We start from the raw sequence: 25,610 nt of genomic DNA on the forward strand, positions 1-25,610 counted from the left end.
AGCATGTGGGATCTTCCTGGACCGGGGCACGAACCCATGTCCCCTGCATTGGCAGGTGGACTCTCAACCACTGCGCCACCAGGGAAGCCCACACTCTATTTTTTGACGTAGGTTTTAAAAAATAACTTTCGCTTCTATAGAAGTATATTTAAGTGCAGGCCAAAGTTTAAAAACAGAAAAGCAACATAAAAAAGAATAATGAAAATTTCACATTTCAATAAGTGTGCAAATTACTCTTCCAGTTAGAAAAATAAGCCAGCTTAAAAAAAAAGAAAAACAAGCCAGTTGACTAAATTAATTCCAAAGACTGAAACAGTCAAAGAATTCTAGGAACAGAATGAATCTGAAATATAATGAATGCTTCATTTCTAATTTTCCAGGTGAGGGACCTGAGTCCAAGCTGGCAAATACATTTAAGCTCACCTCAGATTGTTTTCTAAACAATGAGAAATATTATATCATTCTCTCTCTCTCTCTTTCTCTCTCTCTCTCTCTATATATATATCTCACACATGAATGATACCAATGAATGCCTTATAAGCATCTTGATTTTTAAAAAATTTAAACACTAAATCCAATTTTCTCTAGACTCACTAGCTGCTTGCAATGTCCTAATGGCCTATTTCTACAAAAATTTCCAAAAAAACTTACAAGATTGAACCAAATTCAACACCCAGCAATTATGCCTTCCACAGTTCAAGTGGCTTCTGCAGTTAGGATGATTTTACTGCAGTAGTATGAATTAAAAAATCCCAAACCTTAACCACCTCACTTTCTGAGCAACCTCACGTAAACCACTTCTTTAAGATGACCCCTGATTTCCTTATTTGCAGAAAAAAGAAGAGATGAGACAAAAATTGAGTAAATGCTATCTGTAAAGGACTGGGAGTATCTTAACAAAAAGGAACTTCAGGGACTTTCCTTGTGGTCCAGTGGTAAGACTCAGTACTCCCAGTGCAGGGGGTCCGGGTTCAATTCCTGGTCAGGGAGCTAGATCCCGCATGCATGCCGCAACTAAGAAGCCCACATGCCATAACTAAGAGTCCATATGCTGCAACTAAGAAGTCCACATGCCACAACTAAGAAGTCCGCATGGGACTTCCCTGGTGGTCCACTGGTAAAGAATCTGCCTTACAATGCAGGGGACGCGGGTTCGATCCCTGGTCAGGGAACTAAGATCCCACATGCCGCGGGGCAACTGAGCCTGCATGCCACAACTACTGAGCTCACACGCCTCAACTAGAGCCCGTGTGCCACAAACTACAGAGCCCACGCACCCTGGAGCTCATGCACCACAACTAGAGAGAGAAAACCTGCATGCCACAACTAGAGAGAAGCCCATGCACCACCATGAAGAGCCTGTGCACCACAACAGAAGATCCCGTATGCCGCAACTAAGACCTGACGCAGCCAAAAATAAATAATAAATAAATCTTTAAGAAAAAAAGTCTGCATGCCACAACTAAAGATCCCTCATGCCGCAACTAAGACCCGGCACAGCCTAAATAAATAAATAAATAAAACAGGAAAACGAAAAAGGAACTTCAGAAATAAACACAAAACAACACAAAGGAAACATTCAAAGTACATATAAAATGAACAACTAAATTAAGAAAAGATCATTAAAAAGATTACAAGTCTCTATGAAAAATAAACACAATTCTGCATCAGGATGATAGGATTATGGATGCAGTTTTTGAAGTTTTCTTTATAACTTTAAACATTGACTTAGGACTTCCCTGGTGGCGCAGTGGTTGGGAGTCCGCCTGCTGATGCAGGGGACGCGGGTTCATGTCCCGGCCCGGGAGGATCCCACATGCTGCGGAGCGGCTGGGCCCGTGGGCCATGGCTGCTGGGCCTGCGCGTCCGGAGCCTATGCTCCGCAACAGGAGAGGCCACAACAGTGAGAGGCCCGCGTACCGCAAAAAAAAAAAAAAATTGACTTAATATTAAATTCTTAACTGGCATATACAAGATATCAAAGGTCTAGAAAAGCCTTTAAGGAGTTGTGTGCTGGAGAAAAATGTTGTATTCTCAACTCATGTCAACCTAATTAGATAGTACATGCTCCTGGAGCAAAGGGAAAAACAGCCAGACATTACAAGCTGTATATCACCTAGATAAATGTCATATAAAATAAATTACATTCTTAGGAAATGCCTGAGTCAGGACTTTAAAAAGGAGCATCAAAAATCTCCCAAAGAGGTGTCCTGCAGTACTTTACATACAGGTTCTCTCCCAGGCTCCAGATCCCATTACAATTTTCTCCTATGTTAAAACAAGGGCTATATTACCTACATTGCAAAGATAATGGCAAAGCTAAAGAGCATATATTTAAAGTCACTCATAGTATGCTTAGTTCATTATAGGTGTGGCTTTTAATATTGCACTTTGGTTGAAAGCCATGAGTGGAATTAACCAGTGTTAAAAGTATTGTAATAACCATATTTTAAAAAATCAATTTTTCTCTTTTGCTAGATATTGTCCTTTTGCCAGGCCAGCATCTGCTTGCTCTTGGTTGAAACCTAAGTTAGGTCAAGTATCTGCTTTCAATATGTACCTAGAGATTGATGCTTTTGAAAAACTACAAGGAAGTGTGAAAGTCAAGTTAATCACTGACATTGCGTATACTCACATCTGTTTTGTTTTCATTGGACTGAATGTCTTTGGTTCAGGTATTACCTTTTCAGGCCAACTGCTTAATGCCTGATAAAGCAGGACACATAACTCAGAAGCAGAACATTCCATGTAGAGTCATCATGAAACAAAAATGAGACAGAAAGCTATGTTTCAAAGCCCACTCAATTACTAAAGTCCAAATTCATATCCTAAAAAAGGCATACACCCAGAGTGAGATCTGCTCAGTTCAACGAATTTAAAGGTAATGAAATCTGTATATTAACCAGCAGGCCTGCTCTTTTTTCAATGCATTTGCATTTTCTTTTCACCTATAAAAACAAAGAAATTAGAGCGGTGGACCTCAAGGCATTTGGTAAATATGCAAGATCCAATTATTTATGAGATAACTTCACAAGGTGCTGAACATGACACACATATATAACACTAGTTATATTAGGTACTTTAGCATATGGCTGAATTCAGTGCCCCACATTTGAAAGAATCAACACAGCCTGAAACCAAAGTTGTCAATGTTTAATATTTGCCTGATAGATGATAGATAGATGATAGATCTTCCTGATCTTTGAGCCTGCCACAGATTTATAGATTCACTCTGTGCTCCCACCAAGACCTTCCTACTGCCACCCTGCCTCTGAATACTGGGTTCAAGACTTCTGAAAGTCACAGCCACTCCCTAAAGGGTTGCATTGCTTAAAATGCAGATTTGCAAAAATTTTCCAAGAATAATATGGTATTTAGGTGGTCATCCTTTCAATATTAGGCCCCATAACAGATAGTAATAGATTTCTGGCTTCTTGCTTCCTTTTTCTGGGAGGTGGAAATCAGTGGTTACAGAAGCATGTGCTATCCTATCAAGCTGCTCATCCTCAACTTCCACTTTTGGAGAAGATAAACTAACAGAAACTGGATTTAACCCTCCTCCTAAAACAACAGAAAAACTAGACAAAATAAATGAAAAAAAAATGGTTCAAGATATTGGAAATCAAGCAATGAAGGATCAACTGTTTCCAAGTAACTTAAATGGCTATTTAAGTTACTATTTTTGAGCATCCCAGAACAAAGCTCAAAAATATCTACACAAATACAAATATATTCAACATCCAATAAGGCAAACGTCAAAATGTCCAGAATCCAATCAACTATAAGCAGGCACGTGAAGAAGCAGGAAAATATGACCCATAACAGGAGAAAGATCAATCAATTGAAATTGACCCCAAACTGACACCAATATAAGAACTTGTAAACATGGACATTAAAAGAGTTATAATTATATCCAATATGTGCAGAAGCTATGGGTATTGAGCATGTTAAGTAAACATGGAAGATATTTTAAAAGACCCAGATTTAATGTCTAGAAATAATGCTACAATTTCTGAAGTGAAAAATGCTCTAGAGGGAATTCATGGCAGATTAGACATTGCAGGAGAAAAGATTAGTGAACTTGAAAACATAGCTATAAAACTATACAAAATGAAATGCAGAGGAAAAGACTGAAAAAGGAAAAAAATAAAAGAACAGAGAGTTAGTGAGCTTTATGACAAGTTTGAGAAGCCTAATATACATGTAACTGGAATCCCTGAAAGAGGAATCTGGTGACAGAAAACAATATTTGAAGAGATAATGGCCAAAATTTTTCCAAATTTGATGAAAACTATGAACGCACGGATCCAAGTAGACCAACAAATCTCAAGACAAGAAACATGAAGAAAACTGAAATAAGGTCCATCATTATCAAATTGCTTCATCCAGTGATAAAGAGAAAAATCTTAAAAGCAGCCAAAGAGACACACTACATAAGAGAAACAAAGGTAAAGATGACAGCAGATTCTGCATCAGAAACAATGCAGTACAAAACAGTGTACTGAATGAAAAAAAATTATCAACCTATAATTATTTACCCAGCAAAATTATCTTTCAAAAACAAAGATGACCTCAGGAATTCCCTGGCAGTCCAGTGGTTAGAACTCCATGCTCTCATTGCCCTGGGCCTGATTTCAATCCCCGGTTGGGGAACTAAGATCCCACAAGCCATGCCGTGTGGCCAAAAAAAACCAAAACCAAAAACAAACCAAAAAAAAAAAAAAGCAAAAAAACAAAGGTGACCTAGAGGCAAATTCATAGAGACAGAAAGGCAAATTCATAGAGAGAGAAAGTGTAAGTGAGGTCACGAGGAGCTGGAGGAGTGGGAATGGAGCTGGAGGAGCTGGAGGAGGGGAGTTATTGTTTGATGGGTATAGAGTTTTTGTTTGAGATGATAAAAAACAAAAAGTTTTTGTTTGAGATGATAAAAAGTAGTGAGGATGGTTGCATGACGTTCTGAATGTGCTTAAATGTCACTGAATTGTACACTTTAAAAAAGTTAAAATGGGGACTTCCCTGGTGGCACAGTGGATAAGATTCTGCATTCCCAATGCAGGGGGCCTGGGTTTGATCCCTTGTTGGGGAACCAGATCCCGCATGCATGCCACAACTAAGAGTTCGCATGCTGCAACTAAGAAGCCCACGTGCCACAACTAAGCAGCCCACAAGCCATAACTAAGGAGCCCATGAGCCACAACTATGGAGCCTGCCTGCCGCAACTAAGACTGCACACAGCAAATAAATAAATATTTTTTTTAAAAAAAGGTTAAAATGGTAAAATTTTGTGTTATGTATGGTTTATGACAATTTTTTTAAAAAAGAATTTTAAAAAAGGAATATACTAGTTCTCCATCTACATAAGGCCCAGTAAAAAAAAAAAAAAAAAAGAAATGGGAAGTTTCAAAATATGTGCTGAATAATGCCACTGATATAAATTTAAAAGCACATAAAGGGAATTCCCTAGCAGTCCAGTGGTTAGGACTCAGTGCTTTCACTGCAGTGGGCCCAGGGTTCAATCCCTGGTCAGGGAACTAAAATCCCTCAACCCACATAGCATGGCCAAAAAACTAAAATAAAATAAATAAAAGCACATAAAAACACTATACTTTGTCATGTATACATATAAAAAGTGACAGATTAGTGGTTGCTTAGGGGTTGAGGGATAGGAGTGCGAAGACAGTTTAGACTATAAACTTATTCTATGGTAGTAGTTGGCTCTTACAGAGGGAAGGAAGACAATGCAATTGGAGACGGGGTTGCCAACAAGAAGGACAGAACTTCGCAGAGACCAGAGCATGTTTGACAGCATGTCTGAGAGCCCTGGTGCCCTGCTGGACTCCTATGGTCTCTCTTGCTTCACCTCTCAACAAATCCCCACCTCACCACTGCAAGGCGTTTCTCCCAGGTGGGCCCCAGTCTGATCCTTTTGCATTTCAGGCATCACCACAGCCTGATATATAAATGGTAGCAGCCAGAATTTACTAGGTAGAATGTCTGGGGCATGGTGCTGGGGCAGAGGCCAGAGCTAAGAGAAGTGCTTGGGGACTTCTTAAAGTTAGCTATCTTCTCGTGGGGTCCTCTACCCGCTGGGAGTACAGGAAGACTTTCCAGGGACTACCAGGCATAGTTTTTTAAAGGTATCCATTTTCTCAACTTCCATATAAACTCCTTTCTAAAAACCATCTGCCTGAGAACATGCCTGGAGTGCAGTACCCCATCTCACCTCCTCAAATTTTTCTTTTCCTGTTTCACTAAAAAAAAAAAAGCATATATACCTACCATATGATCCAGCCATTCCACCTCTAAGTATTTACCCAAGACAAAAGGAAATATATATTGATACAAAGACTTGTATGCGATTGCCACAGCACCTTTATTTATAATAGCCCCAAACTAGAAACAAACTCAATGTCCATCAACAGATGAACAGATAAACAAATTGTGGTACATCCACATGATGGAATACCACTCAGCAAAAAAAAAAAAAAAAAAAAAAAAAAGAACTACTGATACACACAAAACATGTATCAATAATTATGCTGAGTGAAAGAAGCCAGACCAAAAATGCAAACTAACCTATAGGGACAGAAAGCAGATCAGTAGTTGCCTGGAATAGAGGAGCAGGAGTGAGGAATTGCAAAGCAGACGGAAACATTAAGGGGTAATAGATATGTTCTCTACCTTGCTTGTGGTGATGGTTTCCTGGGTGTCAAACTTCATCAAATAGTATACTTACAATATGCACAGTTTATTGTATGTTAATTATACCTCAGTAAAGCTATTTTTAGAGGAGAAGTAAAGATACGGAAAAGCTAAAACAATTCATTACCAGCAAACCTCCACTACAGAAATGTTAAAGGAAGTTCTCCAAGCAGAAGGAAAATACCAGTTACAAAACAAGATCTGCTCAGAGGTACTCGGATTTTCTTTCTTATTGATGTTGATTTTCATTTTTGAATTTTCAGGTTTGGAGCCACAACACTGCTATCTAAATAACTGAAGTTACACTGAATATACATTCAGTCCAAAAGTTTTCACTCACTGTTTTTTCTGACACGATTACCGCTATCAGTGCATAGTGCTGGGGATTAAAAAAAAGTATGAAGAATGATTTACTATTTTAGTTCTTAACATACCAGCTAAAATTACACCAGACTGAAGATGTTTGGAAAACATCACATCAGAGAAATATGTTTCTTGCCATCCTAAGTATGGTTTTGTTGCATCTTGGCACTCTATGTTTCCCCCCATGATCAAATCAGATTTATAATGCAAGTCAGGAAGAAGCTTAACCTCCCAGAATCCAGAAACACTCCATGCTCTTTATGTCAAAGGAAGTTTATACTCATTTGAAATTTCCATGAAACTCACCTACTAGAGTCAACAAGACATGAATTAAAGTACTATATCCAAATAATACCCTCTCCCACTCTGCAAGTCACCTACATTTTCAACTGTTTCCCTCACATAGTCCTTTACAGGGTGTAAAAAAAAAAAGGAATTCACAAATGCTATTGGTAAAAGTATAACAAGGGGTACAATATTTTTGGAGGTCTATTTGGTACCACCTATCAACAAGGACACATTCCATTGCAGGGAATTTGCAAATAATATAGTACAAGTGTCCCCAAAATACATGCACAAAGATATTCCCTGCACCAGTATTTTTGACAAACTGCAAACTATCCAAATATCTATCAAAAGGGGATTAATTAAATAAGTTATGGTACAACATTGTTATATAATATTACATAGCCTTTAAGAGGAAAGAGATAAATCTACATGCACTGATATGGGGAATATCCTGGTGGTCCAGTGGTTAGGACTCCGCGCTCTCACTGCTGAGGGCCTGGGTTCAATCCCTGGTCAGGGAACTAAGATCCCACAAGCCACATGGCGTGGCCAAAAAAAAAAAAAACACCACGGATATGACAAGCTATCTACAAGATGGTAAGGGAAAAAACAGGTTAAATAACAGCTTGTATAATATTAGTCTATTTGTAAGACAGAAAAAAATTGTTACCCTATCCCTTCTAGTTGTATATTCACAGAAAGAGATACCATAAATTCATTCATAGCAGCTATTTCTGGGGGTCTGAAGATCTCCAGAGACACTTTTTCCTTCAAAAAAATCAATATTTTTGTTAAAAAGCATGCATTATTCTCAAGAAAAACTTTAACAAGAAACAAAATACCCAAAGGCTAGTGACAGAAATTACTAGTGTCTAGTAAAAGAGAAGCGACACAGTTAAATTTAAACCGGGTATTCAGACCCTGAATAAATTAGAATTTATAGAATTAGAAATTTAGAAAATACTCAATATTAGATGTAATATTTTTAAAGCACATCCTTAAGGAAAAACAATCACTCTTATATAGGGAACTAAAAACTCACATTTATCATGCCCTGCCCCACACTCTCACTGCATATGAGAACCAGCATATGATTGTTACAAAACACTATTCATTCTAAAATGTTTAGTTAGATTAAGCAAACCAGTTTTTCCACATGCACATCAAAACAAATCAGTAAAACTAGTTTTGAACACAAAGAAGAATGGTTGTCATAAATCTGTGTAAAGAAATGAAGTATGATCTTTATTTGCTCTGATATAAAATCCCACAATTAAATGTTTAGCTTCTAGAACAATGTTTCTCATAAACCAGAGAAATCAAATTATAGTCCTGTCTTCCACTGATCCTAGAGAAAATTTCTTCTCCATGTAAGCATGCCCCAATGCCTACATGGCTAAAAATAAAGATGAAAAATTACAACTGAAAAATAATTGCAAGGAACTCAAAAATAATTACTACTGGCTCTGTAAGCCTAAAATTAAGAAAAGACTGGTATCAGAATTCACCATTGTAAAAAGGATCACATGGGAATCAACAGACCTTAATGAAAAGTTTAACCTTTACTTGAATGAGGCAAAGGCTACAGTTTTATAGTTTCCCCAGAAAATCAGGACACTTAATAGCTATTTAGAGAGAAAGAACTATGAGTTACACCTTTTTCACTTCACAGTTATGCCCGTTAATTGTGTGGTATTTCTGAACAACAATTTTATCAACTGTATCATGATCATCAAAAGCTACAAAAGCAAATCCTCTTTTCTCCACTCTGCCTGTCTTCCATGGTTGAAAGACCAACTTCTATGGTTTCAATCCTGCCATACTTTTCAAAGTAGTCTCTCATATTCTTCTGTATCTTCTTTAATACCACCAACAAAAAGTTCCTTCACTTTCGGAAGGGCAGCAGGCTTTACAGAATCCTCTCTAGAAACAGCTCTCTTTGGTTCCACCAAACACCCATCAACCTCGGTGGTCCTGCACTCACTGCTGCATCCACCTCTTCAACGCTAGAGTAAGTCACAAAACTAGAGGTCCTGGGAAGTTTTGTTTGGCGGTCTCTCATCACTGCACAATCCATAAGTGTGCCCCATTTCTCAAAATGTTCTCTTAAACTGTAATCTGTAGTTTCAAAGTTCAGACCTCCAATAAACAGTTTTCTCAACAGCGCTGGTTCCTTTGGATCATGGCCCTCCTCCTGGTGGCAGCAGGCTGGGAGTGACCTGGGGGTGGGTTTACCTCCATTTTGAGACCAGGCTCACCTCTACCAACTCCAGTTCAGTATGGGACCGCCAGAACGAGGCCTCCCCATACTTTCAATTTAGTGAATTACTGCTCTTCCCCACACACCATGTTCTTCATACCTCTGTGCCTTTTTATATATTATTCTTTCTTTCTGGTTCTCCCCTCACCTACTCCACTTCAAAAACTTTTACTCTGTTATACGGTTAGTTCAAACTTTGCAAATATTTCAGGCATATGCGGATGCTCCTCCTTCTTTTGTATTCTGAGGCCCCTATGCATTTAGGTTCAACTGTCACATTTGTTCTTCACATGTCCATCTCCCTGTGGAGTTTGAGGATAAAAAGTATCTATCCTCAACACACACATATTCAATAAATGTTTTCTGAATCAAGTTTTTGCCACCACCTTTGAAGTAATGGTTGTCACAATCACTTTTACACTTTCTCTGAAACATTTTCTTTAAAGATATTTGCTGTAAAGTACTGTCAAATTATTGAAAGTAATCTCTTAAAATATAAGGCAACATATATTCAAAATTAAACTAAAATGTAACACTATTTAATGAGATGTTTACCTTATTGCTGGAAAAAAGTCACATTAATTGCACTATATTTAAGGGTAAAAAGGGCAAAACAAAGTTGTACTCTTTGATACTCAAATACCTGAAGGAAAATAAGAATGGCATCAAATTTCTAATATACCATTCCCTCCTTAAGTTAATTAGGACTTTTATTACGTTTTAAAAACAGGGCTTCCCTGGTGGCACAGTGGTGGAGAATCCGCCTGCCAATGCAGGGGGCACAGGTTCGAGCCCTAGTCCAGGAAGATCCCACATGCCATGGAGCAACCTGTGCCACAACTACTGAGCCTGCACTCTAGAGCCCGCGAGCCACAACTACTGAGCCCACGTACCAGAACTACTGAAGCCCGCATGCCTAGAGCCTGTGCTCTGCAACGAGAGAAGCCACTGCAATGAGAAGCCTGCGCACCACAACAAAGCGTAGCCCCCGCTCACCTCAACTAGAGAAAGCCTGCGTGCAGCAACAAAGGCCCAATGCAGCCAAAAATAAATTAATTAATTAATTTAAAAAAAAAGACAAAATGGTACCTTAAATCAAAAGCTTTTGACAAAATTCAACACCCATTTATGATAAAAGCCCTCCAGAAAGTGGGCACAGAGGGAACCTGCCTCAACATAATAAAGGCCATATATGACAAACCCACAGGAAACATCATTGACAATAGTGAAAAACTGAAAGTGTTTCCTCTAAGATCAGGAACAAGACAAGGATATCCACTCTTGCCACTATTATTCAACATAGTTTTGGAAGTCCTAGCCATGGCAATCAGAGGAGAAAAAGAAATAAAAGGAATCCAAACTGGAAAAGAAGTAAAACTGTCACTGCTTGCAGATGACATGATACTATACATAGAGAATCCTAAAGATGCCACCAGAAAACTACTAGAGCTAATCAATGAATTTGGTAAAGTTGCATAACATAAAATTAATGCACAGAAATCTCTTGCATTCCTATACACTAACAATGAAAGATCAGAAAGAGAAATTAAGGAAACAATCCCATTCACCATTGCAACAAAAAGAATAAAATGCCTAGGAATAAACCTACCTAAGGAGGTAAAAGACTTGTACTCAGAAAACTATAAGACACTGATGAAAGAAATCAAAGATGACACAAACTGATGGAGAGATATACCATGTTCTTGGATTGGAAGAATCAACATTGTGAAAATGACTATACTACCCAAAGAAATCTACAGATTCAATGCAATCCCTAGTGGCATTTTTTTACAGACATAGAACAAAAAATCTTAAAATTTGTATGAAGACACAAAAGACCCCGAATACCCAATGTAATCTTGAGGGAAAAAAACAGAGCTGGAGGAATCAGACTCCCTGACTTCAGACTATACTACAAAGCTACAGTAATCAAGACAATATGGTACTGGCACAAAAACAGAAATATAGATCAAAGGAACAGAATAGAAAACCCAGAAATAAACCCATGCACTTATGGTCAACTAATCTATGACAAAGAAGGCAAGGATATGCAATGGAGAAAAGACAGCCTCTTCAATAAGTGGTGTTGGGAACACTGGGCAGCTACATGTAAAAGAATGAAATTAGAACACTCCCTAACAGCATACACTAAAATGAACTCAAATAGTTTAAAGACCTAAATGTAAGACCGGACAGTATAAAACTCTTAGAGGAAAACATAGGAAGAACACTCTTTGACATAAATCACAGCAAGATCTTTTTTGATCCACCTCCTAGAGTAATGGAAATAAAAACAAAAATAAACAAATGGGACCTAATGAAACTTAAAAGCTTTGCACAGCAAAGGAAACTATAAACAAGACGAAAAGACAACTCTCAGAATGGGAGAAAATATTTGCAAATGAATCAATGGACAATGGATTAATCTCCAAAATATATATACAGCTCATACAGCTCAATATTAAAAAAACAAGCAACCCAATCCAAAAATGGGCAGAAGACCTAAATAGACATTTCTCCAAAGAAGACATACAGATGGCCAAGAGGCACATGAAAAGCTGCTCAACATCACTAATTATTAGAGAAATGCAGATAAAAACTACAATGAGGTATCACCTCACACCAGTTAGAATGGGCATCATCAGAAAATCTACAAACAACAAAAGCTGGAGAGGATGTGGAGAAAAAGGAATCCTCTTGCACTTTTGGTGGGAATGTAAATTGATACAGCCACTATGGAGAACAGTACGGAGGGTCCTTAAAAAACTAAAAATAGAGTTACCATATCACCCAGCAATCCCACTACTGGGCATATACTCATAAAAAAACATAATTCAAGAAGACACATGTACCACAATGTTCATTGCAGCACTATTTACAATAGCCAGGTCATGGAAGCAACCTAAATGCCCATCGACAGACGAATGGATAAAGAAGATGTGGTACATATATACAATGGAATATTACTCAGCCATAAAATGGAATGAAATTGGGTCATTTGTAGAGACGTGGATGGACCTAGAGACTGTCATACAGAGTGAAGTAAGTCAGAAAGAGAAAAACAAATATCGTATATTAACGCATATATGTGGAATCTAGAAAAATGGTACAGATGAACTGGTTTGCAGGGCAGAAATAGAGACACAGATGTAGAGAACAAACATATGGACACCAAGGGGGGAAAGCGGGTTGGGGGGGGATGAAATGGGAGACTGGGATTGATATATATACACTAATATGTATAAAATAGATAACTAATAAAAAAATATCAAATAGAAGGAGAGCAAAAAACAAAAAAGTGCACAGTCTGCTTCCCTTAAGCACTACCAGTATACTTTGCATTTAAGTTGCTTACGTGCAGTCTTGAGCAATAGATTCTAAAAGCTACAAATTTTTTTTTTTTTTTTTTTTTTGGTGGTACGCGGGACTCTCACTGTTGTGACCTCTCCCGGTGCGGAGCACAGGCTCCGGACGCGCGGGCTCAGCAGCCATGGCTCATGGGCCCAGCCGCTCAGCGGCATGTGGGATCTTCCCGGACCAGGGCACGAACCCGTGTCCCCTGCATCGGCAGGCGGACTCTCAACCATTGCGCCACCAGGGAAGCCCAAAGCTACAAAATTTTGATTGGTTGAAATTAAATATAGCTTTATTGTTTAAAAAAATTACAAAATGGTATCTTAAATCAAATGCTCACACAGACAGCCGTCTCTTTATTCACTCACCTTCTTCATCTATCCATTTCATGGTGAAAAGCTGTTCGGTGTCAAAAGAACACATGTCTCGAACCTCATTACAAAGGCCCTCAAAGGAGATTGAAGGTTCAAAATGTGTTATCATGATATCCCTGAAAAAGAAAAGAAGTTTTAAGTTAGACAATGACTATGACTAATAATGCTCTACATATTACTGAATGCCTGACCATTTGATGGACTTCAGTTATTTTGTGTGTGCACCAGCCTGTGCCGCTTCCAGTAAACTATCTCTGTAAAAAATAAAATACCAACATTGAATAATGCTTAAAGATTAAAATAGTGATTTTGTGAGAAACCTTAATTCAAAATCCCCTCCTCATTCAGGAAGCCCACCCTAACTGCTCTAACAGATAGTAGTTCCACTTTTGCTTTAATGTTAGTTATCAGAAGCTCACTCTTTTGTGAGGCATTTCACTCCGCAAACAGCTCTATTACTGACAAACTCTGCATTATACTTAACTGAAATCTCTTTCAATCTCTAGTCCTAGATCTCCCCTCCCCCAAAAGTTTACCTTCATCCAAGAGATGGCCCTTCAAAAATTTGACAAAGGTCTGTCATGTCCTCTTCCTCAGCCCTGACTTCCATGGATTAATCACCCAGATTAACAACTCATTTGCCAAAATTCGTTTTAAAATAGGATTCATATTTTAAGGTAGACACCAAAAAAAAATGAAGGAATTGACATAAACATGTGTTTATTTTTATATTACTGTTGGATAAGTCATAGTACTTAAATAAATCCACCTAGCAGCTATTCACAATGAGACTTAAAAACATAACAAAATGTTTTAGAACAGAAGCCTGGGTTTTCCTCCAGGGACCCATAAGAAGGCTCCCTGTGATCTAATCTCCATGTCGTAGCCAGCCACAGTCATCCTTTCAAAGGTAAGTCAAACAGACCGAATGACTCTTAATTTAACACACATATAGTGACCTCTGTCATAAGGGTTTTACAAAATTAATGTAGTTCATGTCTTTCCTTTGTCTCCAAATGTCTTTCCCCAAAGTAAAGGGAAATCCAAAGTCTCTAGCAGGGTCTACAAGGCCCTGTGTGAATGGCCCTAGCTGCCCCTCTGACCTACCTCTTCTATCACTGGACAGATAAATCGATGTTTATAGTCTACCATCTACCCCGGCTAGAATGTAAGCTTGATTAAAATAGGAATTTTGTTCATTATATTCTTAGTGGCCAATGCGGTGTCTAGCACAGAATGGGTATTCAATAAATATTTGTTGAAGAAAGGAAGGAAATGACACTGTGTTAGGGACTGTGCAAGCACACATGTGTAGTTGGAACGCAGAACACAGAGTAAGAAATAAGGTATTAAAAATTTTAGACATGTGCAAAAAAGTTAAAACTGCAGTCTTTAGGGGCTTTAAGCAGAAAGCCACACATAGAAACTGAATGGCCTTTTCTTGATAATCATTCTCTCTAAGCATCTCATGGTTTCCTACCCCTGCCTCTTGGAACCCTCTTGCCTTAGCTTTCATAACAGTCTGCTTCCCTGGCTCCCTTTCTACTATTCTGAACACTTATTAAGTCTCCTCTATCTCCAATCACAAGACATTCTTCACAACCTCTCTCATTCATTGTCTCTCTCTTTCTGAAACCTAATTCACATTCAATGTTTTAACTATTATCTCTATGTAAGGGTCTCCTAAATCTGTAATTCCAACTCTCTCTGTGGTATTTAAGACTCTTGATAAGCTTGTTCCAAGCTTGTTCCAATTTCTATTCTCAACGTGATCGCACCATTCCCGATACAAACTCTTTATTACAGACATCTGTTTACTCAAACCACCACACATAAGACCTTGATGATCTAAGTTTTAATCCTGACCTGTCCTCAGTTTAAGGAGGGAGGTGGGGATCTTTCTTTAACATCAACCTTCTTTCTTCAACATCAACTTTTTTCTTCAATATCAACTTCCATTAAAGCTTTTTCAACCACATAAGCCTGATGGTCTATACTTCTAAACCTGTCCAACATGTATCTTATGTTCCAATCTTTGTTATTCAACTAATTATATATACACATCCTTAGCTAGATTATAAACAGCTGGAAGATAAAAATTCTTGACTTTTTAATATATTCACATAACTATTTATATAATAGGGACTCAAATATTTCTTAACTGAATGTAGAAGTAGTATTTTCCAGGAGAAACCCAACTTCTAAAAAGTGCACTCTTGACAAGGAAATATCACTGTTTATGTTTCCTTAGCCTATAAACATGTGCAGAATATTTAGCATGTTTCAGATGTTTGAACAAACATCTTATATGATCTTCATAATAACTGTCAAACTAGACCTACTAATCCTGTTTTACAGATTTAAAAAGCTTAGCACAGGGGAATATTTGCCGGAGTCTCACAGTTAGAAAACAGAATGCAAATTCAAATCCACATCTCCTAATGACACTCGTGGTGGATGCTGTGATCTGACCTGCCGGCTCTCCACCCCACCTCCAGAATCCCCCATTAGCAATGGAGCATTTGTCATCCCAGCTACCGGGAGTGCTACCGGTAGACATCCCCAGTCTTCAGCCTCCTTCAGAGATGTGACTGCTCGCCTATGGTCAAATCCCCTTCCTGGTCAGCCCACAACCAACAGCCAATTCAATATGGGGGTATAAAGGTCCCAGACGTGACTCGGGAAAGCTCTGAAGTGTCAACTCATCTTCAGAACTCCCTGGAGGGTCAACTAAGACTTCTGTAGGGACTTCAGGGCATCTTGATTTTTTCCTACCTAAGCTTGCTTCTCCCCTTCTCTTCCATAGCTGTCAACCCCAAAAGCACTCCTGAAAAGCCACCTGCATGCTAATCTGCAACACCACCTCCCACAGCAGCATCCACCCAACGCACAGCTATCATTAGATGTTATTTTGTGACAAAAGCATAATGGATACAGTCAGTCAATTTCACTTTTAAGAGTTTGGCTAGGGACTTCCCTGGTGGTGCAGTGGATAAGAATCCGCCTACCAATGCAGGGGACACAAGTTCGATCCTTGGTCCGCGAAGATCCTACGTGCCACGGAGCAACTGAGCCCATGTGCCACAGCTACTGAGCCCATGAGCCACAACTACTGAAGCCCGCTAGCCACAACTACTGAAGCCCACGTGCCTAGAACCCAGGCTCCGCAAAAAGAGAAGCCACCACAACAAAGGGTAGCCCCTGCTCGCCACAACTAGAGAAAGCCCGTGCACAGCAACAAAGACCCAATGCAGACAAAAAATAAAAATAAATAAATTAAAAAAAAAAAGTTTGGCTAATAAAAACTGTAACCCTTGTTTCCGAGATTAAATGGGTCTACTTTAGTGTATGAAGCTAGTTAATTGTTTTTTATTCTTCAGAGAAAATACGTTGCCAGCATATATAAATTATACATATTTTACAGTCTGTCTCCCCCAAGTAAACATGCGAGCGGGCATTTTGTTTTGCTCACTGCTGCATCACCAATATCTGAAGCAGCGTCTGGCTCAGAAAGGATGTTCAATTAATATATGTTGAGTGCATGGAGGTGTCATATGTTGGTCTCTAAAAAAAGCATGAGGAAATGTAAAATAAAAAGCATTCCAGGGCTTCCCTGGTGGCGCAGTGGTTGAGAGTCCGCCTGCCGATGCAGGGGACACGGGTTCGTGCCCCGGTCTGGGAAGATCCCACATGCTGCGGAGCGGCTAGGCCCGTGAGCCATGGCCGCTGAGCCTGCGCGTCCAGAGCCTGTGCTCCGCAACGGGAGCAGCCACAGCAGTGAGAGGCCCGCGTACCATGAAAAAAAAAAAAAAAAAAAAGCATTCCACAATGGATGAGTGACATATACGAGGCAGCCATAGTATAATGGTTAAGACCATGAGAGCTAAAGCCAGTATGCTTGGGTTTGAATCCAGGTTCCATCACTTACCAGCTGTATAACCTTAGGTGATTTATTTAACTTCTCTGTTGGTTCAATTTCCTCATCTATAAAATGAGAATAATATTATCTCCTATGATATTATAAGGATTTAATGGATTAAGTGAATTCATGTTTAAAATACTTATAATAGTACCTAGCATATAGCATACTCTAAATCTGTTCAATAAATTTTAAAACATTATTAATTCATATAACACTTTAAATAGAAGTGCACCCTTATTAGATAAAAATAATCCAACCTTCTAAAAAATACACAGAAAAACAAAACAAAACAAAACAAAAATAGATGCTTCTGGTTTAAAATGGTGGAGGGAACAAACATCTATAATCTTTCATCCTAAGGGCCTAATGAAATGACAAAACTGAAATGACAAGTTTATCAAAGTCTTAGAACACGAAAACGGCAGCAGCAGCAGACCAAAAAGTATGAGAAAATCCTAGATGATTGAAAACAGATGGGATAAAATTTACGGAGAAAACATACCAGCCCCCAAAACTAAAGTTAACAGGAACCCTTAAAAGAAGTTTTACTGACACAAGATTACTTTTCCTTCTCTAAGCATCTAAACACACTTCTTGGCATTTCAAGTGCATCACACTTACATAAGAATTCATTATAAATGCTTTTTAAAATTACTTAAAAAAAATAGGAGTTAAAAAACAGAAATAATGTTATAAACCTTTACAATATAAAAATTACCAAGAAAAATCAAGATGTAGAGAAAGCAAAAGGAAGTGTAAATTCAAAAATGTCTCTTTCTTAGTGGAGAGTCAATATATTTACAACTAATAATTAAATGTAAAAGCAGGGGACAAGAAAAAAACAAATAACTTGAAACTTAAAAACAGTCAAAGGACTTGAACAGACACTTCTCCAAAGAGGATATACAAATGGCCAACAAGCTTAGCAAAAAGATGTTCAGGGAAATGCAAGAGGGAAGAGATATGGGGATAGATGTATATGTATAACTGATTCACTTTGTTGTAAAGCAGAAACTAACACACCATTGTCAAGCAATTATACTCCAATAAAGACGTTAAAAAAAAAAAAGATGTTTATCGTCACTAATTATTAGAGAAATGTAAATCAAAACTATAATGATACAGCAGAAATTAACACAACATTGTAAATGAACTATACGCCAATAAGAGAAAAACATAATGAAAGGTCACCTTACATCCATTAGGATGGCTACTATGAAAAAAACAGAACGAGTATAATCGAAGATGTGGAGAAATTAGCACCTTGTGCTCTGTTGGTGGGAATGAAAAATGGTGCAGCAGCTATAGAAAACAGTATGGATGCTCCTCAAAAAAATTAAAAATAGTATTTCCATATGATCCAGCAATTCCACTTCTGGGTACATATATCCAAAAGAACTGAAAACAGGGAATCCAAAAGATATTTGTACATCCACATTCATAGCAGCATTATTCACAATAGCCAAAAGGTGGAGGCAACCCAAGTGTCCACTGACGGATGAATACGTAAACTAAATGTGATATATAAATACAAAGAAATATTACTCAGCATTAAAGAGAAAGGAAATTCTGACACATGCTACAATATGAATGAAGCTTGAAGACGTTATGTTAAATGAAATAAGCCAGCCACAAAAAGACAAACACTGTATGACTCCATTTATATGAAGTATCTAGAGTAGTCAAATTCATAGAAACAGACAACAGAAGAGTAGTTGCCAGGGGTTGGGGGTTGGAGAAGAATGGGAGAGTTGTTAGTATGTAGTTTCAGTTTTGCAAAATGAAAAAGTTCTGGAGATTGGTCACATAACAACGTGAATATAGTTAACACTGCTCAACTGTACACTTAAAAATGGTTAAGATGGTCAATTAAAATTTTTTTACCACAATTATAAATAAAAAAGAAAAGCGTGAGGAGGTATATTATTTAAGTTATAAATGTAACCACAAGAAAAACTAAAAATAGTCAGGAGAGGAGGCAATGAAGAAGTGCTAAATTCCTCATCTTCCATACTGATCAACAGATATAATAAAAGAAAGCAGAATTTTAATAGTAGTTAACTCTAGGTGGTGGAACAGGGGATTAAGGAGAGACTAGAGATGGAAAGAAGATGTACTTTGTATTGGGTTGGCCAAAAAGTTCATTTGGGTTTTTAAGATGTTAGGGAAAAACCTGAACGACCTTTTTGGCCAAACAAATACTTAGACCTTTCTGAACGGCATAGAATATTATTATTTTTTCTACCATGTAAAGGTATGATTTTATGATAATTATAAATAAGATATAAAACAAATTTAAATGACTGTTATAAATTTTAAAAATTGTTTTAATTTTTTTTTAAGATTTTTTTTGATGTGGATCATTTTTAAAGTCTTTGTTGAATTTGTTACAATATTGCTTCTGGTTTCTTTTTTTTTTTTTTTAATTTATTTTTGGCTGTGTTGGGTCTTTGATGTTGGGGGCAGGCTATCCTTAGTTGCAGCAAGTGGGGGCTACTCTTCGTCGTGGTGTGTGGGCTTCTCACTGAGGTGGCTTCTCTTGTTGCGGACCACAGGCTCTAGGCATGCGGGCTTCAGTAGTCGTGGCACACGGGCTCAGTAGTTGTGGCTCACGGGCTCTAGAGAGCAGGCTCAGTAGTTGTGGTGCACAGGCTTAGTTGCTCCACGGCATGTGTGATCTTCCTGGACCAGGGCTCGAACCCGTGTCCCCTGCATTGGCAGGAGGATTCTTAACCACTGCACCACCAGGGAAGTCCTTGCTTCTGTTTTATGTTTTGGTTTTTTGGCTGCGAGGCATGTGGGATCTTAGCTCCCTGACCAGGGATCGAACCCACACCCCCTGCAATGGAAGGCAAAGTCTTAACCACTGGACCACCAGGGAAGTCCCTGTTTTAATTATTTTTAAAATTTATATTTTAAACAGTATATTTTAATAGTATATATAGTATATATTTAAATATATTTTAAAATAGCTCCTTCTTCTAGTGACATTAAAAGGGAACTTGCTGGGGCTTCCCTGGTGGCGCAGTGGTTGAGAATCTGCCTGCCAATGCAGGGGACATGGGTTCGAGCCCTGGTCTGGGAAGATCCCACATGCCGCGGAGCAACTGGGCCTGTGAGCCACAACTACTGAGCCTGCGCGTCTGGAGCCTGTGCTCCGCAACAAGAGAGGCCACAACAGTGGGAGGCCCGCGCACCGCGATGAAGAGTGGCCCCCGCTTGCCACAACTAGAGAAAGCCCTCGCACAGAAATGAAGACCCAGCACGGCCAAAAATAAATACATAAGTTAATTATTTTTAGAAAAGGAAACCTGCTTACCTTAAAGCAATTTTTCTTTCAAAATATCCTCAAGGTTACTAGTATGAGGGGGTGAGGATTCAGAGAGTATATTTTAGAATTAAATCAGAAGAGAAGAAAAGGCTCCCACTGAATTTCCCTGGCAAAGAACAAGCGTGACATTATCTTTCTTGAATGCAAGGAGAAAAAGTTAGTATGATCAGATGTCATCAAAATAAGACTTCCTTATTAAGGTCCACACGTAGTTAAAATTAACAAATACGTAAGCACATCTCCAAACAATAGGGAATTTTCAGAAACCTTATTTTTCAAGAGCTGTAAAATATTTATCAGAAAATACAAATTTTTTTTTTTTTTTTTTGCAGTACGCGGGCCTCTCACTGCTGTGGCCTCTCCCGTTGCGGAGCACAGGCTCCGGACGCGCAGGCTCAGCAGCCATGGCTCATGGGGCCCAGCCGCTCCGTGACATGTGGGATCTTCCCGGACCAGGGCACGAACCCGTGTCCCCTGCATCGGCAGGCGGACTCTCAACCACTGCGCCACCAGGGAAGCCCAGAAAATACAAATATTTTTAAAACATGTGTAATCCTTTAAAAGTAATAAGTACATACATCCTAAAGGGACTCAATGAAGGAGTCATGATTTACCAACTGCCACTCCTTAAGTTCCAGGAACTAAAACATTTAAGGGAGTTTCTTATAAATAACTCTCCAAGTAATTGGAAAGCACCATGTTCATATACCCCACAATCACCAAATCCTTATTATAGTACCAAAGCTAAAAGTAAGCTGCAAAATAAAGATATTACTTCTAAAGGTACAAAACAAATCATGCATGGAAGATTCTTATTTTTCCTGGTTTTAACTTCAGTGTTGGCATAAATTAGCTTACCACTGGACTTCAACAGAATACAGTCTGCTTCACCACAAAGATGCCCAAAATGGCAAATTCAGATATAGTTTTAGCTGAATTTAAAAAAAAAAAGCATTTTTGCTTCAGCGGTCAAACAGTTTTAAGCATTCATTATGTTCCTATGTTCTAAAATATAGAAACTAAAGTTTTTCCTTAGGACTAATTGCTTTTAAAAATAAACCTGAAAAAGAACCATATTCAGTCCTTCTGCTTTCTCAACATAAGCTTCTCTCCTAAATTAAATATAGTACAATCAGAAAAAAAAAAGTTTTGTAGGCAGGATTATCCATGGATGGTAAAATTACTGGGTCAAAGGTTTTAAGGAAATATTCATAACCCCCTCAAATTAATTGTTAATTATAAGAAAACCATAATGAAACTTCCATTTTTAAAAATCAAGGAGATAGAAAATTGACTTGAAAAGAATAACTGTGAAATATGAATTTGACAATAAAGAAAAAAAGTAATCTTAAAAACCCCATCAATACAGTAAAAGGGTAAAGGGAAATTTCTCTGAAGGGTAAGACTCAGCTTTGTATTATGCTTTACTAAGCCTCGAAGTTATCATCCATAAAATGGAGATAATGATATCTACCTCTCAATATTGTTTAAAAAAAAGTTAGCATTTTTTGCCAATTGTATTTGCAAAAATTTTAAAGACCAATAACATGCAATGGGAGCATAAGGAAAATGCTTCATTTGTATACTTGCTGGGAATGTCAATTGATACATTTTTGGAAGATAATATCAAGTTTTAAAGCAGGCATATCTTTGACCATGTTTGCAAGAATACATATTAACTATAAGGATGTTCCTTCAACATGATTTGACAAAGCGATTTAACGAAAGTTCATCAATCAGAAAAAAAGATGAAATGAACTGTGGTATAACAATACTATGGAACACTATGTACCAATTATAATGAAAGAGGTGGATTGCTCTATCTGTATGTATCTACCTATTTATCTGTCTATCCTGACATGGAAAAATGACCATGAATGTAAAAACTCAAGTTAAAGAAACATGTATAGAAATATGAACCCATTTATTGGAAAAATAAAAGGGTGTGTCTGTATGTATACACACACCTACACTTACAGATATATTGATATGATGTAGAATATCCCCAACTGTTAACAATGGCTATCCCTATGAAGAAGGGGTGAGAGCCTACTTTATATATCTCTGTATTTTTAAAATTTAGCTTTAGTGCCTTGTCTTTGTGATCTGTATTTGGCCATTGGTGGCATTTTTGTTCCTATCATCATTCTCAGCCATACTCCTACATAGGTTAGCTGTCATGCAGAGTGCTGGGGACACAGAGCAGGCACACAAAAAACAGTTGGTCAGTTAATTCTGGACATTTCCGCCTGGATGCTCCCAAAGCACCCTGAGTTCAAAATTTGATTACTTGTTCCAGGTAATTAATTACTCTAATAAATCTCTTTCTTTTCTATTCCCTAGTCTCTCCAAATGAGAAATCCATGTCTGACTCAGACCCTCTCTCTTCTCCACAGGCAATCATTCTCTAATTTATATTGACTCTACCCCCTAAAATCGCCATTGAATCCATATCCTCTTTTCCAACTCCTCAGAATCTCTCACTTGGACTACTTCCAAAGCCTCCAGATTAGTCTCATCCGTTGCTAATTCGTCTACTATACTGGTTCCAAGAGTGATCTTTCTAAAATAAAAATCTAAACCGTGCATCCCTCTTACTTAAAACCTTCACCAACAAGAAAAAGTCTGAAGCCCAAAGTATGATATTCGAGAGTCTTCATGATCTAGTGCTTGTGAACCTTCTTATTAGCTCACTTCTCATCAGTGTCCACTTCACACTTTATGTCCTAATGAGGAATGACTATGGGACTAACGACTAAATTGATCTTAATTCTCCAAACGTATCATGCAGCTGTGCAATGCCTGGAATGACCTCCCACCCAACATCATAATCCACCAGGCAAACCTACTTATCCTTTAAAAGCATCAAACATTTCATCCTCTTGGAGGGCTTCCCTCACCCCAAACTTCTCCCCAATAGCCATCCTAGCACGTACCTTACATACACACACACACACACACACACACACACACACATCCCTTTATTAACTTTTTAAAGTCTTTCCTCCCACAAGTCTCTTGGTTCCTCAAGGGCAGAGCCTTGTATTATCGACTCTACATCCTCTGTGCCCAACCCAGTACCATGTGCCTGGCTTATAGTAGTTGTTCAACAATATTTATTAAACTGAATTTAAACACACTTTGGTAAAATGTGAAATCCTAAACAGGACTGGAGTGTTTTAATTAGGCTCATTTCAACCATAAAGAAAACAAACACTCAAGTTACTTTAATAAGAGGTTTGGGAGCTGTATTAGAAAGCTATCCAGGAAATTATTCTCTGTAGAGAGCTGCTTTTTTCTCCTCTGTTTCCTCAGCCCTTCAGTTTGCACACGGGTGATCCCGGCCTCACCAGCCTCTCCCGTAACTCTTCAGCTTCAGTCCTCACTGCTAACAAGCAATTTATCTCCACATTATCTAATCCAAATTTCTGAGACGGTTGTTTTGGTTTTGGCACCAGGCCACCATGTCCCTTCTTTCTCTCTGGTGAAGCTACGGATCTGCTGCCCTATGGTTAGGTGACATGCCAGAAGCTGCATGACCAATGACTCACATTCCCCCAACTTTCAACTTAATATATCATTTTTATTTCCTTAGAACCATTGCTAAAGTATATCACTAAAATTATTTTGCAATACTTTTAAAAACAAGTCTTGCCAAGACTTGTTCACAGTGAGAAAAATCCTGCATACTTCGTCACTAAACCAGCTATACTTTCCAAATATGCAAGGAGTTCATCCTTTTTATTTGTAGATGTTCACAGAAAGAATCCTCTGGATTCATAACTGCTCAACAGCACTGGTTTAAAAAGCTTTTTTACAAGCTCTTTGCAAAATTTCTCTTACATTTATAACGTAAAGAAACGAGTAATTCAGACATTTCCTTGTTAAATTTTACCCTGTAATATCAAGTAACTTTATAGAACGATAGCACACACAATGGCAATCTACAACTAACCCACAAAACCTGTTTCTCCTCCTCCAAGCTAACACCACAAGGTAATGATTGAAGGAAGGCAGGCCACTCATTGACAAGCTCCTGTGGTGAGGAAAGAGGAGTACAGGCCAGGAGACAGGCACTCTTAGGTGGCCTCCAATAAAATCAGATTCTCAGTGCTATTAATCTCCTGAATAAAAATTAGAAAAAGGCTAATTAAATATCTGCTATATCTAGGGAGACAACACAGTTGCACTAAGAACAAATTAAACAGCATGAGAACACTAAACACATCATTGAAAGGAGACGGCAATTCATTCACTAAAATATTCTGTCTATTCTGAGATTTCAATATTCACTGGAAAGAAATATTGTTAGAAGGAGATGGGGGAAAATCGATAACGGCCGTTCAGATGATCTGAAGGAAAAGAAACTTTTTCAAATGCAGATTGTCCTTACATTTCTTGATAGTAAGGGAAGAATTTTCTACTTTAAAATCAGGCAGGTGTTCTACTTAGCCAACCCGTTTATTAACTATCCTCATTGGTGACTCATTTTACTTTCATTCGTAGTAATGGGCAGCTGACTAAGTAATATCATAACCATCAGTTTAGACTATTGTTAATAAACATATAATCTTAACAGATCTAATTTCAGAGGACAGAAATTGGTACAATTTAGAGTGCTGATGTTGTCTTTAAATGAGGCTTGGAATGAAGGCACTATTAGAAAGTTTTCATTGAATAAAAGCACTAAAGGGCAAGGGGTTGATTCATTACTTAGCAAAATTCATAGGTTTTTAAAAACAAGCAAAGAAAATGTTAACTTGAATGTCTTGGAGACGTTTTAGTCAAGCAGTAAAAGGGTTATAAGTCCTTATGCTCTTTTATTTATTTTTTTAAATTTATTTATTTTTTAAAGGGAACTTTTTATTTATTTTATTTATTTATGTTTGGCTGCATTGGGTCTTCGTTGCTGCGCATGGGCTTTCTCTAGTTGCCACGAGCGGGGGCTACTCTTCGTTGCGGTGCGCGGGCTTCTCATTGCAGTGGCTTCTCTTGCTGCGGAGCACAGGCTCTAGG

The 25,610-nt window shown here is 38.2% G+C and overlaps 1 protein-coding gene across 4 annotated transcripts in view; it reads right to left on the minus strand.

Moving 5' to 3' along the window:
- PRKCI (protein kinase C iota) overlaps positions 1–25,610 on the minus strand; it is a 77,071-nt gene that overhangs the window by 48,842 nt on the left and 2,619 nt on the right. For 3 of the 4 annotated variants that reach the window (XM_027112024.1, XM_027112033.1, XM_027112043.1), the window contains exon 2: positions 13,336–13,457. In XM_027112024.1, coding sequence (XP_026967825.1) covers positions 13,336–13,457 — 122 coding nt within the window. Of the gene's footprint in view, positions 1–13,335; positions 13,458–25,610 lie in introns of those variants that run through there. The other variant, XM_027112051.1, reaches the window with a different exon arrangement.

Source organism: Aethalodelphis obliquidens, unplaced genomic scaffold (assembly GCF_003676395.1).
Source record: "Aethalodelphis obliquidens isolate GAN/ISIS:26980383/991018 unplaced genomic scaffold, ASM367639v1 scaffold1, whole genome shotgun sequence".
Taxonomy (NCBI): Eukaryota; Metazoa; Chordata; class Mammalia; order Artiodactyla; family Delphinidae; genus Aethalodelphis; species Aethalodelphis obliquidens.